This window comes from Athene noctua, chromosome 2 (assembly GCF_965140245.1).
Source record: "Athene noctua chromosome 2, bAthNoc1.hap1.1, whole genome shotgun sequence".
NCBI classification, from domain to species: Eukaryota; Metazoa; Chordata; class Aves; order Strigiformes; family Strigidae; genus Athene; species Athene noctua.
The window spans coordinates 125,871,312-125,887,973 of NC_134038.1; the positions used below are offsets into that span (position 1 = coordinate 125,871,312).

General features: G+C 42.6%; 1 protein-coding gene across 2 annotated transcripts in view; it reads left to right on the top strand.

Moving 5' to 3' along the window:
• Positions 1–12,152, top strand: part of RSU1 (Ras suppressor protein 1) — a 121,820-nt gene extending 109,668 nt beyond the window's left edge. For both annotated transcript variants that reach the window (XM_074897980.1, XM_074897982.1), the window contains exon 9: positions 11,674–12,152. In XM_074897980.1, the coding sequence (XP_074754081.1) occupies positions 11,674–11,776 (103 nt within the window). In that variant the 3' untranslated portion in view covers positions 11,777–12,152. The remainder of the gene's footprint in view (positions 1–11,673) is intronic.
• The last annotated feature ends 4,510 nt before the right edge of the window (positions 12,153–16,662 follow it).

Genomic DNA, 16,662 nt, shown 5'->3' on the forward strand with positions numbered 1-16,662 from the left:
CCTCCTGAAAAGATGCTGGAACAGCTTTGTTGGCACAGTAAAAGCCATGGAAAAATGCCAGTGATTTGCTTAAAACCCAGTAATTGTTTGCCAAATAATAATGGTGTGATGCTTTGTTCAAAATTGGATGGAAAATGGTTTGAATAGTCTGTACCATTTTATTACATGGCATCTGTGTGACCATCTTTGATCTTCTGCTGTAGATGTTTATAACTGCAAAACCATTTTATTGATTTTTTTTGCTTCATAATGAAGTACTTGACCTCTGGCTTTCAAAATTCCAGCATTTTAACATGAACGGTGACAGTGATTTTGGAATTGGCTTTGAATGTCCTTCCTCCTTTGCATGTATATAGACCTGTTTGAGCGCAACTCATCAGAGTGTCTCCAGGATTGACATCATTGGCATATTTGTGCCAATGTTGGCCAGGGGGTAGTTGAAAGGGTTGTATTTGGGAACTGGAAAGAGATTTCATGAGGAAGATGGCAAAATTCAATATTTACATTGACCTGTTATGCATGCTCAGAAATTCAGTCCAAGAAGATTCCCCTGGAACAGTCTTTCTAAAAAGTACATCCAACATGAGTCAGACAAAGACAACTCAGGTGACTGGGTGAAGCTGGATTGTCTGTGAGTTGTAGCACTTCAGATGTGGTCCTTCGTGTCAGAAAGGTGAAGTGAGTTTCATCATTTCTTCACCCTTTTCCTGGTAGTGCTTTTGAGCAGCTAAATACAGTGGGCTGGAGGAGCCAGGGTTTTCCTCCATTGATGTCAGTGAGCAGCTACTCCATATTCCTGTTCTCTTGTCCTGACAGTAGCAAGGCTAACCACAAATTCAGAACATGTGTGTATATATATACACACACATGGCCAGTCATGAACAGATTAACATGACAGGAGGACAGATGGCCACATAAAAACAGAGAGGACAAACAACAGCCAGACTGCATTTCTAGGGATCAGTGCTCAAGGAAAACCCTATGCCAGGGATCCCTCTGGTACCTGTCTCCCAAATCTTGGCTTTTCATGTATCATGCCCCTAGACCCAGTCTTACCAGCCTCCATACAGCCTTTCAGCCTCCCTGGATGCTGACCTCAGACCCTTGGTCCAGTATCCAGAACTTGGTCCATCCTAGTGTCTGGCTTGAACTTTGCTGATGGGTCCTGCATGCATGCTGTCAGAACAGAGAGCACACACAGAAAACAGCACGAAATGGGGTTTAGGTAGGACAAAGTGGAGGTGATTGGTCACAGAGCTTAGTCAGACGAATGTTCTTACCAGCTTCCTGCTTGCATGCTATTGGCCTCATTTATTCCCTGCCTGGTCCTCTCTCCATTTTTCTGCACTTGTTCTCTGCCATCCACCTTGATCACTCCCTTCCACTCTCTTGGTCCTTCCCCTAAGCATCTCATAAGTCCTGTATAATCCTTAAGTACTTTTGCTCAGTCTCAAGACTCCCCCTAAGCATCCCACACTAAGTACCATTCCCCCTTTACACAGTGGTCCCCAGAGCTTGCACAGCCTCCCAGGAAGAGTTTCTTGTGTTGGGTCACACAAGTGGGTTGTGCGGTGGGACCAGGGCTTAGTCCTTCACCTCTGAGGGTCTCAGGAGTGGTGATTTGTGGGGGGTTAGGTTGGTTCAGTTCCCCACCATGTCACCATGTCCCTCATCACTGTTCAGTCTTTGTGTCTATTTTGAGGAGCTGCTAGGCAACTGGCCCTGCAGCTGGTAGAGGTGGTGAAGGTAGACACCCTGGGAGGGGCGCGTAAGCTGTGCCAGCCGATGCAGGGCAGCAGTATAAACCCTGTGTGTGGACAATTACGGTCCCCTGGATGTTCTCCCTGCTGCTGCCAGTGAAATTGGTCATCCTCAGTGTGCAGCAGAACAGGCTCAGAGTAACTCAGACACTTCAGTTTTGCTTAAAAAAAAAAAAAAAAAAAGAAAAGAAAAAGAAAAAAAGAAACTGCATATCAGTATTTCCCCAGAGTCCCCTCTCTACATTTTATTGGTACACTTTGTCTAGTTACTGGAAAAGAAATACATACCTGCCAGACGTAGAACAACTTAAAGAAAGTTCCTTGGCTTGCACTTAGCTATTTTTATCCTCCGTTTTCCTTTTTTTTAATGTTAATTAGGTGCACAACAAAATGCATGTAGTAAATCAATAATAAAGATTATGTAAGGAGATTTATCTGAGCAGCAAGCCCCTTAGTGTAACATTCAGAAAGGAAAATGAGCACTGGTTTACTTAAGCCCAAAGGACTCCAATGTGGACAACAACATTAAAATAACATAAGAATGAAGAAGTGTGTTCAGCTGCCTCCAGGAAGGTGTCTGTGCTGTGTGCCAGTATGTTTTCTGCACTGTGTTTGCTGCCTGTCCGGGGTTAGTCTGAGAGCAGGCAGGCGGCCCTGAATATGGTTCCAACAACATGTTTTAGTGAAATGGAGCAAACTGTTGATTTATCTACTGCATGCTTATGGAATTACAAATACGTAAAGACAAGGTGTCTTCAGTAAACAGAACACACTTCTTTCTCACCTGAATAGTCTTTTTCCTTCTTGCTGGTGCATTTTTCTCTGCAGCCACCTGTGCTGGCTTCTGCCAAAGAAGCCAAGCCTGCTCATGCAGATTCTGTGGTTCTTCATTCCTTTTGATTCATTAGGTGGAAGATGTCATAGGGATACCTCAGCCCTCAGGGTCTACAGTTGATGCCTGTGTCAGGCACTAAATAGTTTTTCTGGTCCTAAGTAAGTGGGAAAGCACCATTTGATCTGTGAAAAGAAAACAAGGGGAAAAATATTCCACTGCAATCTGTGAGATTTCTTAGCTGTGAGGACTTCAGGTTCTGACCTTTGAAGTTTCTCTATGCCTGGGGTGGATCCAGGGACTTGTCTGTGCATGTAGGCCAAACCACTCACTGATCCATTGAAAATGGAGCGTGAGAAGGAATATCAGCCCTCCTGGATGCACTTGAAGATGCAAGTCCCAGGTGAGAAAGTCTTCATAACTGAGATAATCTGATAGGACTGTCCAGAAATGCTGAAATGAATCATTCCCTAGTCCTCTCAGGCTACTATCTCATTATACAGGGCTAGCTGGGGTTTTTTCAGCAGCATAATGAATTTTCTAGATGAAGTCCTAATTCATGTTTGTCTCTGTTTTTAAAGAAATAAGCATAAGCATGTCCCCTCCTTTCCACCGTCATGACAGTTCCATGGAGGTCCGGCTTGTGTGTCTCTCTGACTTTGTAGCATGGCTGAGATTTTCAGTGTTGCAGTCCCTGGGTATTAGATAGGTCTTATTTTAAGAAAGCAGATGCTGGTGTTCCATGTGCTTTCAAAACCCTCTCTGCCAAAAGCCTAATTTCTTGTAAGGTCTTCCAGGTTGGGTATGCAAAGTCATTAGTCAGTTTTGCAAATCTTGGCTTGTACATTTTCCTTTAAAAAAGACTTTTTCTTTTGCTGGGTTTCTATGAGCTTCCAGCTGTGCTCCCCTAACAAGCCTCACATTTAAAGTACTTGCTTCAAAAGGCTGCTAGCCTCAGAGAATATAAGGAGAAAGCTTTCTTTTATTACTGTATATTAATTAAAGAAATGCCTAACACCTACTTGGAATTCCTTTCTGGGAAAAAAAAAAATTAGTTCTTCTTAATATGCAAGATGGTGAGTTCAAAGAAGCAGGGATTAAATTAACCAGTTTAAGAGCAGAAGTGTCTGGCAGAATTAGAATTATCCAGGAATTGGCCAGGCCAATAGGAGAGCAGGTGTTTGTAAATCAGTTACTTCTGCTCAGATCTCCCCACATAGACACATCTCCCCCAAGGTGTCTGTTTATATGACCAACTGGACTGTAGTATTGCCTTTACAACTGCCGAGTCGTCACAGCGGGACTGATGATGCTATTGTGAGGAGCGCCACCGGGAGCTCCTGAGCTCAGGCCAGGGGTCCATCTGGTCAGGGTCTATCTCTGACAGTAACCTATAGCAAAAGAGGGTGGGAGACATGGCATATAGAGGTTGAGTCTTTCTCTTCTTCAGGTATATAGTACAGTAAAAGTGAAGAGACTGGGATCGAGGGATGCGGCAGAAGAGAGCCCTGTGGGAAACTGAATGGTGAAGTGGCCAGTAGGAGACGCGTGGGATGGGGGAGCTTATTTTGGAGGATGTACGTTCTGCACAGTCACTGAGACAGTGAGCTCCAGGATGGTTTTGGCAGAATACTTTTTTTTGCTTATTGGGATTTGGAGTGTTTTTAGGCAGGAATTTGCAGTAAGTCAACTTTGGACTGTATGACTCAGCAGAGTCTGTGATGTAGGGTAGCTAACAGCTTGTGAGAGCATGCAAAGTGGGAACAGAGAGGGAGTGGTTGCTTTGGGTAGACTTCATCTAGCATTTAAAAATATCTAAACGTGAGTGTCTACGTGTCAGCTAACTGCCCACTGGCCACTGTAGTTGGTGAAAATCTGTAACAGAGTACAGCAGCTAAGTATCTCACAGCAGACACTTCTATTTGGTCACCCAAAAAACTCTCTACTCCACTGCCAAATCTCCACTGACTGTGACATGGGCACCGATACTGAATCCTCTCCTTCTTGTCTAATTTGAGCTCTGAAAAATGAAACTAACTACAAAAAAGAGCTAACCAAGATGGGGAGAGGTGATCAGTTCCCCTGTGGAGTGCCTCTGAGGGTGAAGACCCCAGAAGGCACTTGAGGGGATTAGGGATTTCTGGTGGTGCAGAAGGTCTCTTTGAAAGATAAAGTGCAGGACTTTGGGGGATTAGGGAGTGTGATGCCAGGGCAAAGTCTGCAGGAACTTTGGGTTATGAAGATTATTGGGGCAGGTGGAGGGAATGGAAAAGCATCTCAGGTTGTTACACTTTGGAGTATACGGGGGCTGTGCTCTGAGGTGTGGAGATTTGGGGCAGTCTGAAGTATTAGGCATACCAGAGTGTGAGTGGGCAGTAGAGGAAGACGAACTGTTACAGACCTAAAAATACTGGAGCAGTTTTAAACCACATTAAAAGCTGCAGGTTTGGTAGCCCAGAGGCTCTTGCAGCGTAGCAGGCACAGAGCTCTGCCAGCGCCTGCCCCCTTCAACCAGCCACTAGTGCTGCCTCCATTTTGGAGCGTGAGGAGTGAGCTGGTACAGGACGGATGACAGGCCAAAGCTGAGGTTTTTGAAGAAATTTGCAGAGAGCTTCAGATGGTGAACATCTCCAACACTGCTGCCATCTGCTCTCAGAGCACTCTCAAACAAGGGGCAAAAAATTAGCTGAATAAAATGAGTCACTCCTGTCTGTTCTACTTATTAAGAATCCTAAAACTGCAGCTTGCCATCCGAGTGTGCAAGGAAACCAGAAGTTCGTTTTACTTACCCATGCAATGTTCCTGTTTATTTAAATCATCTGACTTATGTCACAGAGAATAAAAATAAATTATTGGTAAAGTACCAAAATAATATGATATTTACAAAGTAATTTTAACCCCCACTATTTTCTCACTCTGGTACATTACTGGCAAATTAAACTTCAGTATCTGTCCCCTTCCTGGGAGAAGATGTAGTTTGAGGAGGTGATGTGTTAGCAGCTCCTACAGGAGAAAAGTCTCAGTCACTCAGAGGGAATACCAGAGCAGCAATAAGCTATGCAAAAACTACCAGTGCAAACGCATCTTGCAGTAGGTGCTTGAGAATTGTGACTAATACAGGGTAGCCAGCACGTATCAGTCTTACAAGCACTTCTTTCAGATTTGGGTCTCTAGTGATACTCCCACTGATTTAGCCTTTCCTCTCTCCTGCTTCAGCAGCTGGGGCTGGGGACCGTCCTGTTGAGATCACTGTAAATACCCACACTTGAAGCTGCATCTGAGCATTAAATGCCTGCCTGAACCTGAGCTCGAGCTTTTGGAAAAGCCATCAACGCTGGAATGCTTCACCTTTGTTTCTCAGATTACGGTATATACCTTGAGGTAGCATCCCTCCCGGTTCATGTTTAACTGTGTGCATCCTTTTCATACTGCATACTCACCCTGTAGGTCTATTACAGACATAAAGTGAGAGCAGTGTATTTCTTATGGCTCATTCTTGAAATCCTCTTTCAAAATGCTTAAAATGAAGAAAATCAATGCGTGCATCAAACACTTTACAGTAGTTCACTAGCTTACACAAGTTCACTCTTTTCATCTCTGGGAGCATGTAGCCTTCAGCTAGTGCGTGTTTTGTTGTACAAGAGAGAAAAATTGGAGGCAGTTGTGCTGAAGGTGGTTTTTGAAAGTGGCTCTTTTGAACTATATGAATTTTAACTGTGGTTCTTTTTTAAATTCAGAGATTTTGGTAGCAAGACTGTATGCTTTCAAGTTACAAGGCTCCATGCAACATCTAGCAATTTGTAGTTTAATTTAGAAGGATCACCTACTTTCCTAAATGCTTAAGTAATGTAGCAGGCTGTGGTTATCGATTCTCTCTGAATTTATTACAAGAAAGCTGTATTCACTCTTTCCTCTTGGGAATGCCCCTCCTGAACTGCATGCTTGCTAGTGACAGCTTAGACCCCTGATACATAACCAAAGACCTTGCCTAATATCCTTGCAACTGCTCAGGGAATTTTTATTAAGTAAAAGCATCATTAAAGTAGACAGAATGATGAAGTTTAATGAGCGTCTTTCTCACTTGATATTGTTAGTTTTGCTGCAGCAGCCATAGTGCTCTCATTTGTTACTTCCAGTGGGGCAGATAGAGAATGCAGGGAGGGGGGTTTGTTTATGTTTATATTTGCATACAAAGAAACATTTATGTTCATGAGAGATACTTGCTTTGAAAAATATATACAAGGAAAGAAAGCAACTGGAAATTTTTGTCTGAGGGCTTTCTGCATTTTCAGTCTTGCATTTAATCTCCCCTTTAACATAATGAGAAGGCTGCATGCAATACTGCAGCTGCTAAGTCTACAAAGGTTCAGCATTTTGTGAACTCTGGTTATAATAACTAGCTTCTGACTGTTGTTGCAAACTGTAAACATCTCAAATATTTATTTGCACTCCAGATTTTATTCTTCAGGTGAGGTTTTGGTCTGCTAGCTGCGTGTAGCGTCCTCCTCAGAGCTATACCAGGCCCATGAACAGGTGACGTTCCAAAATACCAAGTGTGAAGGTGCTGCCATGAATGTATTATCAGTACTTATCTCACAAATCTGCCTTGAAACAGTAGCCACAATCTGCCTCAATATTCCTTTGTCTGTTTATGGAGACCATCTGCCTTGGCTAAGGGTCTAGTCATACAAGCAGATATGTCAAGGTGCCAACTCCTTGTTCATTGCCATCCATCAGCTGAGCTGCATAACTGTCCGTGTGCATGTCTTAAGCTGACCTCTGCTGCTGAGAATGGTGTGCGAGTGTCTCTGCCTAACATAATTTGACTTTGCAGTGATGCCAGAGCAAGAGCATGTACACAGTTACAGCTTGGCTGACAGACGGTGACATGCAAGCTATGGTTTCTGTGGCTGTATCCTTCCAGTAGGATAGGAATCATTAAGGACTGGATATGTAAACTCCACTTCTATTACAGCGAAAAGGTTATAGATTCTTATGTAATTCAGATAGTTACTTCTCCATGTGTATCAGTTCCATTAGGTTATTTTCTTTTGTTTTTTTCTTTTGTTTGTTTTTTTTTTTTTAACTTGGGAGCTATGAAAGTGGTGCCGGTTGTCATACCAGAAGTTCATTGAAAATTGTGAATTCTCTTTTCCCTAGTGTAACAGAAGGCAAATTCTGTCCCAGAGGCATTATCACAGTCATTATTGTATTTAAATGTTGTTGTGACACCATATGTCTCCTAGTATTTGATGTGTGCAAACACAAGAGAGAGTCCCTGTCTGTGAAGGCTTGTATAATCTAAATATGTCTGATCCTTGCTCTTTGCGTAGCAGACTGCTGTGATAGATTGTAAAGCACTTATCTTCAGTTGAGATAGCAATGTGCAGCTGAAAATTCCTTGAAATTTTGCCAGAGAAACCTAAGTAGATGTATTTGATTTGCTTTTTTCAAACCCAGTAATTTATTTTCCTGGATGAAACTTCAGTGCATGTGCAAATAGAAGTGGTTGGACATGAGAATAAGTAAAAAGAGTGTAAAAGTGCTACAGATCTCTTCAACTCATGCACATCTACCACTACCAACACAGTATTTCCGTGGGACGGAGGGAATTGCTGGAGTGCCAATAGCACTGAATATCATAAGGAGCAGATATCAAAGAAAAACTGCTACCAAAAATACTTACAGGCCAATTGGGACTTTTACTGCTTAATGCATGCCATGGCTGCTGGACCTCATTTTGCAGTAAAAAGGTGTTGCCCAAGTAGACTTTACCAGAACTCTTAAGTTAATTCAAAACTGTCAATATTCAATCTCTGCACTTCAAAAGCATCTGGATAGTCAGTAGAATTCCCACCACACCTTTTACTTCAGAAAGAGTTTGCTAATCTGAGCTCTGCCAAGCCATAATCTTGAACATTTGCACTGAGAAGGCAGGAAATGAGAGCAGAATGATTGCCAGAAGTGTCATCTGAGAGGGAAATTCATGTACAGTCTCCAAAGCAAAAAAGTGTAGCCTAAACCAAGCTGAGCTGTATGTAACACCTGAAAAAGACTTCTCTCGGGGGTTGGTGCTAACAGGGCAGAGGAGCTGTGGGACAGCAGGATGTAGAAGACAGGACAGTGACAGGGTACTTCTGTTCCCATCCACTCAGTTTTTTGGTGCTCAGATACAGTGGCTCAGTGGATTCTCTGTTAATTCAATGCTTAAAGTCACAAATGGGGACTTTCTTAGTACAGGAAAAAACCTCACATTCCACTCCAACATAGCATTATTTTTCTAGAGCCAAAAACCAACTTGAATGTTAATTTAGTATTTAAATAACTGTTGGTGTTCACAGAATTGAGCATGCGTTTCCACTTCTCTGTTGCTAACTTCTTGGAGTTAAAAAGTTACTGCTGACAGTGGTTCAAATGCTGTGCTGCATATCATTGACTTTTGACATATCATTCCCTGACTTTTTCTGCCCTGGATCAGTTTCTGATGGGACAGCCTCCTTGAATGGCACTTCGGTGCTCACTTAACACCTTCCAAAACAGAACAGTTATTTAGGATGGATATTTGATTAGTACACATACTGTATACTTGGATAAAATATAGCCTTGTGCTGTTGGGGATGTATCTCTTATGAAAAGAAAAATATGTGTATTGTCGCTAGTAGTAAGCATGCAGTTATCTCAGAGGGTCAGGGCTCTCTGTGTTCATCAGGAAATGGCATCTAATCCCTTGTTGACAGTAGGTGATGGCACACATAAAATTTCAGTAAGGTGAAGTGATGTCGTAGTTTACAGTTGTATTTTCCTTGAGCAAGGCTGTTTTGGGTACAGTGCACCTTGACAGCAGCCTGCTTAACAGCATGATGTAAAGCTGCAGCTGCTGAGGAGGTGAAAGCAAGTGCTGCCTTTCCACCCCACCACATGAGAAGCTCTAATCCCATTCTGCAGTCCAGGAACCCCAGGGTTGAAGTATCTTCCAGATACAGCAATATAAAACTGAGAGCAGGTGGTGTCTGAATAGAATAGAATAGAATAGAATAGAATAGAATAGAATAGAATAGAATAGAATAGAATAGAATAGAATAGAATAGTTGGAAGGGCCCTACAACAATCATCAAGTCCAACCAAGTCAATTCAGGGCTGACCAAGTTAAAGCATGTTATTAAGGTCATTGTCCAAATGCCTCTTAAACACTTGCAGGCTTAGGGCATTGGCTACCTCTCTAGGAAGCCTGTTGCAGTGGTTGACCACCCTCTTGGTAAAGAAATGCTTCCTAATGTCCAGTCTAAACCTCCCCTGGAGCAGCTTTGAACCATTCCTACGTGTCCTGTCACAGGATACCAGGGAGAAGAGATCAGCACCTCCCTCTCCTCTTCCTCTCCTCAGGAGGCTGTAGAGAACAACGTATGTCTTAGATAAAATCTCTCTGTATCTGATATAAATATCCCTCCATGGCCATGCCATATAGCACAGTAATTCAAGAGTATTTCTGTTTGCATCCTTGTTCAAAGTCTTTTGCATACAGTTGACTACATAGTCCACCAGACCCTGTAGAAGAAGGAGGGCCCGTCCTCTGCTGAAATTAGTTTCAGCCTTCAAAGCAAAAGAGATCACTGTAAATAATCACTTTATCTCTGAGATACCCACTCAGGGTGATACCCACTGCAGAACTGTATATGAGATCATGCTTTCTGGATAAGCTACAACATATCATGAGTAACTAAGTCACTTCTGACATGATTAAGCAAGAGTAGCAAAAGGATCTGTACCTGGTCCTTGTTTACAGGGCAGACATGCAAGCTACATGCATGGACAGCAAGGGGGGAGAGTGCGTGCGAGGGTGTGTGTGATGGACCAGTGCAGCTCACTTGAGACAGCTGGGACCTTCTGTGTGCCCTAGACACATGAAAATGCAGGACCCAGCTTCTGTTGGTGACAGTGCTGGCAGCTACCCACTCAGATTTTAACAGATCAAAAGGCACTTCTAGGAAGACTCGGAGTTTCTCAACCCCAAGCCCCTGATCCCAAGTCCTGTTTCTTGACAAAGGCCACCAAAAGGTGGAGGTGCAGTAACACAAGGAAGGCTGTTTTTGGAACTGGTGCCATTATCTTCTTCAGTAGCAGAATTCCTATCAAGTGGTAGAAGTTAAGTGTCCAACTTCACTGCCAAGCCTAGTACGGGATTGGGGTGGACGCTCACCAGCATCAATCTGAAGTGTTAGCAAGGGAACACCTTTCAGAGGGATTCCATCATTGGTGTCAGCATTGTCAGTGTTTATACAGCTGAATGAGCAGAAACAAAGCTTGACTCTGTTCCCTTCTAGATGCACTGACACCCTCAAAAAGCACGTCTTCAGAAAGCACTCTTTGTCAATAAGGGAAGTTAAGTTTGAGCTGTTTATTTTGGGTAGGTTTTTAATTTAGTTTAATCAGGATTACTCATAAATTATCTATTAATTACTGTGTGATATTTAGCAAGATCCTCTCAGCCATGTAGTCTATTTAGCTTTGCTGTGAATGCCAGCCATCTTAATTGTAGGATACTTTGTCAACATTTAATCAGTGGTACTTACTAATGTGGCATTGATGTGTTGGTAGCTGTCCCAGTACTATCAATCATGTGTGAGCGGCAAAGGCGGCTGTGACACCATTGCTCTCTGTCACATTATCAAGCCCTTGGGTTTTTTGGTTAGGGATGATGCTCACTTTGCTCTAAGTGGGTACTCTATCTCTCCAGTTCAACCCAATTTTTGTCACTGTCGGCTTGAATACACATCCTTGCAGCCTTCCGAGCCTTAATCCCATAACTGCAGACTAAAGGTTGCCAGTTTCTGAAGGCAAAACTGATTGCTCCACTGCTCCAAAGGCCGTCTCTTCCCAGTGTTACTCTCCTGATAAGTTAAAAACCTGATGTGGACTGCAGCATGAGATCTAATAGAAAATTCAGTGTGTTGGGGCAAAATAAATATAATTACCTTCCTTTTTTAATTTCTAGTTACCAGATGAATTGTTTAACATGCTGCAGAGTAAAAGCCTGTGTTTAATGGTTGTATCATGAATATTCTTTGTCTCACTTCCTTACAGTCTTTATGGCAGACACATGCAGGCAAATCCTGAACCTCCGAAGAAGAACAATGACAAGTCAAAGAAGATCAGCCGTAAGCCTCTGGCAGCCAAGAACAAATAAGTCTCTGGCTTCTGCCTCTGTTTTTATACCTTTTACATTGCTTTTGCATGTGCCTATAATATTCCTACGCATCTCCTGTTACTCATAAGAAAGCAGACACTAGAAGTAAAAGCAATTTCCTATGTATACTGCTTTAGAAGATACTGCTTAAGGAATACAAAATTACATATTCTTCTAATTATGGTCACATTTATGTAGCCATTTAATATAACACTGTCAAACACATTTTAGCTTTTCTATTTATATGCATATTAATGTCCTCTCTTCACATGTATCATGTCCTGTTAATATCAGGGGTTTTGCACCTATATTATACAGTATTAAATTTCATATAATATTCCAAGTGATTTTAATAAAGGTCTTTATTTGTATTGTGTTTCAGTTTCCTTAATAGGACTTCTGAATATTAAATTCCTTGAGAAGTGTATGTGTCCAGTTTCCTGCAATGTGTTAATTTCTTGTGTAGGAATGTGATAGCATTTTATCTGATACAAGTTAGTTAAAATGTAAAAGATTCTGTTCAAGGAGTGAAAGAATTTAACCAGTTTCTATTTCTTTTTTACATTGCTATGTCCTGCTTTTTTGCCTTGAAGGTTATTTTGAAATCAAGGAGTAGGGGAAGGGAGAGAGGGAAGAAAAAAAAGCACCCTGTCTTTATAAAGAGCTGCCAATTGCCAGCCTCAATTTGGGGAAAGAGAACTTTCTCATTTGAAGAAAATGGTATTTCTGCCAATTTTTTAAGTGATTTTTTTTTTTTTTTCGGCAGAAAACCCAAATAATGTGTTTAATCTCTGCTGAAAGTGCTTGTATTGAAGAGCTGTTCCAAATGGCTTTTGAAAATGCCACGGGTTCTATATTTATCTGTACAAAGCCGGTACCACAACCAAGCTCAGAAGCTGCAAATTGTTTAACATCTCAAATAGCTTCAGGTCTTACCAGTGTGGAAGAATAACATAAAATCTACAGACAGTGATTTCCAAACAGTTTTAGTCTTAGCAGAGGAAAAGCTAACCAGGAAACCCAAGGAGCAAGAACAAATTTTCATACCTGAGCAACCCCTTGCTGAGTTTCAGCTGCCATCTGGACAGCAAGCCAGGAAACACACCCAGACTGCCGAATCAGGCCTCTTGTGTTCAACGAGAGAAGAAAAGGTTTTCAGTATCTCGTGATAAAAATCATACTTTCTACAAAAGCCGTTTTGTATCTGAAGACTGTTGTCAGCACCAGCCTCTCGATCGCATTTAGGATTACCTCAGCATTTAAGTAATGCATGGTTGCCTTAGTCTGGGAATAAATGTATTGACATATATTTTACAACAGATTTTTTTGAATTGGCAAGCAGGGCTAGGAAGTTGGCATCAAGCTTTAGACACATTTTAAGTGGTCTTTGGTACTTGAGAAGAATGAGGCAGTCTCGGTAGGCAGATGGAAAACAGTAAAAATGGTAGACTTGTCAGGAACAGTCAATTCTATCTGTTGCAAGCTCTGCAGAGGATTTTCCAGACCTGTTAAGTGATCTGTCTAGGGGAACAGGTCCAACTGAAACAGGCCTATGGAGGCACTAGGTTGGGTGCATGTTAAGAATTCACAGCAAAAACTGGCCCCTGGCTGGAATGCACAGAATTAAATCTAGTGTAGGCATTAACACATGAAGGTAACTAATGACAATAATAATCATGCTACAAAAATCCCTGAAGAAATGTCAGTGAAATGTCAGAAGATCCCCAAACTACTATTGCAAATTCCTTTTGGAACAAAATAAATAGCAAGGGCACTTTTATCGGGAAGGGGTGAAGAGGATCTAGATCTGTCCCCCAGTATCCTGCCCTGGCACTGAATGCTACCCCAGCCGTCGGGATGACAATGCCCACAGGGCTGAACTGCTGCTCTCCTGACAAGTGCCTGCAGCCCTACTTTCAGACTTGAAGACATTTTACATATGCTCACTTCCAGCTAAACTGTATTTACCGCTCTTCTGAAATCTCCCTGGGTACACCTGGACGTGGTTTTCTGTGATTGGCTCTCCTTTGATTTGAGAAGAATTCAGCCAGAGCTAAAGGCATCCGGGTGGTATCTGAGATTGTGTCCATCATCTGCTCTGTGTCTTGGGGTTTAGAAAAAGAGAAGTTGCTATGGGTCTACAAGGGTTTCAAAGCACGAAGTAGAGTTTCTAATGTAAAAATAAAAGCTTGTTGGGGAAGGCCTGATAATGTTATTGGTGGGAAGCTACAGCACAGCTTTAAAATAAGCTGCTGATTTTCAAGCATTAGTCAGACTTCCATTAACTGCTGTTGCAAATTTTGAAAGTGTTGAAAGACTCATGCAAGCTCTCCTCTGCAGGGTTTTGAAGTATTGATTGGAGCATTCCTGGGTGTTCATAGCAAAAAAAATCCACCCAACCTTCCCACTTCTTCCCCCATGAAGGAGGAAGAAGCACAGTTTTGACAAGCAAAAGCAAGAATGAAGGGTCTGGGGAAGAGTAAGTGAAAGGCATAAAGATGAGAAGGATAAAAGAAATCCTAAAGGGAGAAGTAGTATACTGAAGATGGTGGCAGATGGGAAAATGAGAAGTTTCTTGAAAAGAAAGATAAAAAAATAAGATAATGATCTGAAAAGATGACGAAAAACTGAAATGTATAAAGCTTTACAAACAGAAAACAAAATATGGGGGGGCGGGGGGGGAAGGAGTGCTCTTCAGAGGCTCAGGGCAGAATAAAAGACATGGGGAAGAAAAGCAAACCATCTGGGATGTAACATGCTAATGTTTTAGTGTTTTTAAAAAGGTACCAGCTTCTTAGCGCAAACCACGTAACAGTTTTAATGTGAGTGTGAGGATTTTAATGTATCTGTTCTCTAGAGTCATAGCTTTTTCAATAGTTAAAAACAGCTTGTTTCATTTCACTGGGTCACATTTATTTCACCACTGTACTTCAAGGAAAGGAACTATTGTGTCCTACTGCCGTGAACCAGTTAATGAGTGTTGGAGCTCACAATGGTCTCCATGGTCATTTCTCCAGAGGATCCATCAAACTGTGGCCCCTTCCAGTGAGCCATTGGGTGCTGCCCTGAGGTGAGCAATTGTGTTGTGCCACCTGGAGCACAGCGCTCTATAAGGGCAGCTCATTGCTCCTCTGGCCAATATTGCTTCACTGGCTTGGTTGACGATAAGATCCCTGATCTCAGGGTGCTTTGAAAAGGACTTTTTTGCCATACGTTCGTTCACAGTCATTTGTTCAGGTTGCCTCTTTGGGCCAGCCTCTCTTACAGCCAACAACATGCTGCTTCAAGGGGAGAAAATTATTCCTGTGAGAAGGAAATTTGCTTTTTACAGCTTTCCAGCACCTGGGAGCTCTGAAAACAATGATGCAAGTAATTCTCTGTTTTGATTTTGCATACAGTGAACTGGAAAGGATTTGGCAATTTTTTTGCATACAATGCACCCTGACAAAAAAAAATTCTTTAAATTACCGTAAAACTGATATGCTGTGCCTGTGCAAAGAGTGGCCTGGGGAATTAATGCTCCTTGCTAAAGATAGGGCAGAATGAAGCCAGAAATCCCAAGTGTGCAGGCACCATCCATGGTTTTCTTGTATTTAGCGTGTCTGTTAACCCTGTATTATCTCCTACAGTCCTCCTGATGGACAGATAACAGTTTAAAAAAACCAAGAACACAACCAAAAAACTCTCAGCTCTGAAAACTTGGGCACTGCTTGTTACTCTTCTTTTATATTTAAAAAACATGTGGGCAACAACACTAGGTGTTGATTCTAAAGTTTCACCTTTTCATGACTGTTAGTCTGGAAATATGTTTCCCATGGAGTCACTGGTATTCAAGCATCTTTATTTTGGTTTTAGCCAGGTCTTCCCTATTAAGGAAATGACACTAGCATCTGTTCATCAATTAGCTGCCAGCCTTACAGCTGGCAAATCACACCAGCAGCATGGGCATTTCTCCTGAAATGGCAGGTTGTCCGGAGGTAAAATCTGAGCCAGCGCGGCCCTCGCCTCTCCTCCCTCTGGTACTGTGTATCCTCCCCATCCTCCTCCTCCACCTTCTCCTCCTCCTCCTTCCAGGCTCTACCCACCACAGAGCCAGGGAGAGGGAGGAACCTTCCTTCTGCTTTGCCAGACCCCCTGCTCCCTCTCAGGGAGCAGAGTGAGGTCAGGAGGCACTTCCAGCCCCAACAATGCTTGGGTGCTCTGCGCTGGCTCATGGCTTGGTGCTGGTATGAGTGCTGGGAGGGTGAGTCTGTGCTGTCCCCACGCGTGCTGAGCAGCAGGAGCTCCGGAGACGGGTAATATTTCCAGTTTGGAGCGGGTGGTAACTGTTAATATCCTCATGACAACCAGGAGGAGTGAGATTGTCATCGGTTATATTAGTTGTTAATTTTGTAAATATTAACAATTTCTAGGATTATGGCACAGGATGTGAGCTGTCAACTTGCTTTATTTTCCTCCTACTCCTTCTTGCAATGACACATCTTTTATACTCCCGGATTCATGCCATGTGTTTGTTGCCTCGCGCTGACACCGGGACTGGCAGATGTTCAGGGATGAAACCATGATAACCTCCCAAAAGTTAGCTTTTATTCCCCTCCTGGGTACTTTGTTTCCTCTGATCTAAGGAGAAGTAATTAGCCTGTAAAGCACAGTGATTTATAAATATGTGTGGTTGGTTTCCATCCAGCGCTGCCGCCGAAGCCACTGCCTTTGGCACAGCTGAGCTCCCACCTCCCCTTCCAGCTCACCTGTGAGTGCCGCACACATGAAGGCACCGTCGCTCCCCGTCCCCCTTGGAGCAGGAACTGAATTACGGCTCACCAGGAACTGTTTCCCTATTGTGAAAAAGACCTCAAAATTGATATTTTTACAATATATCTCAAGAG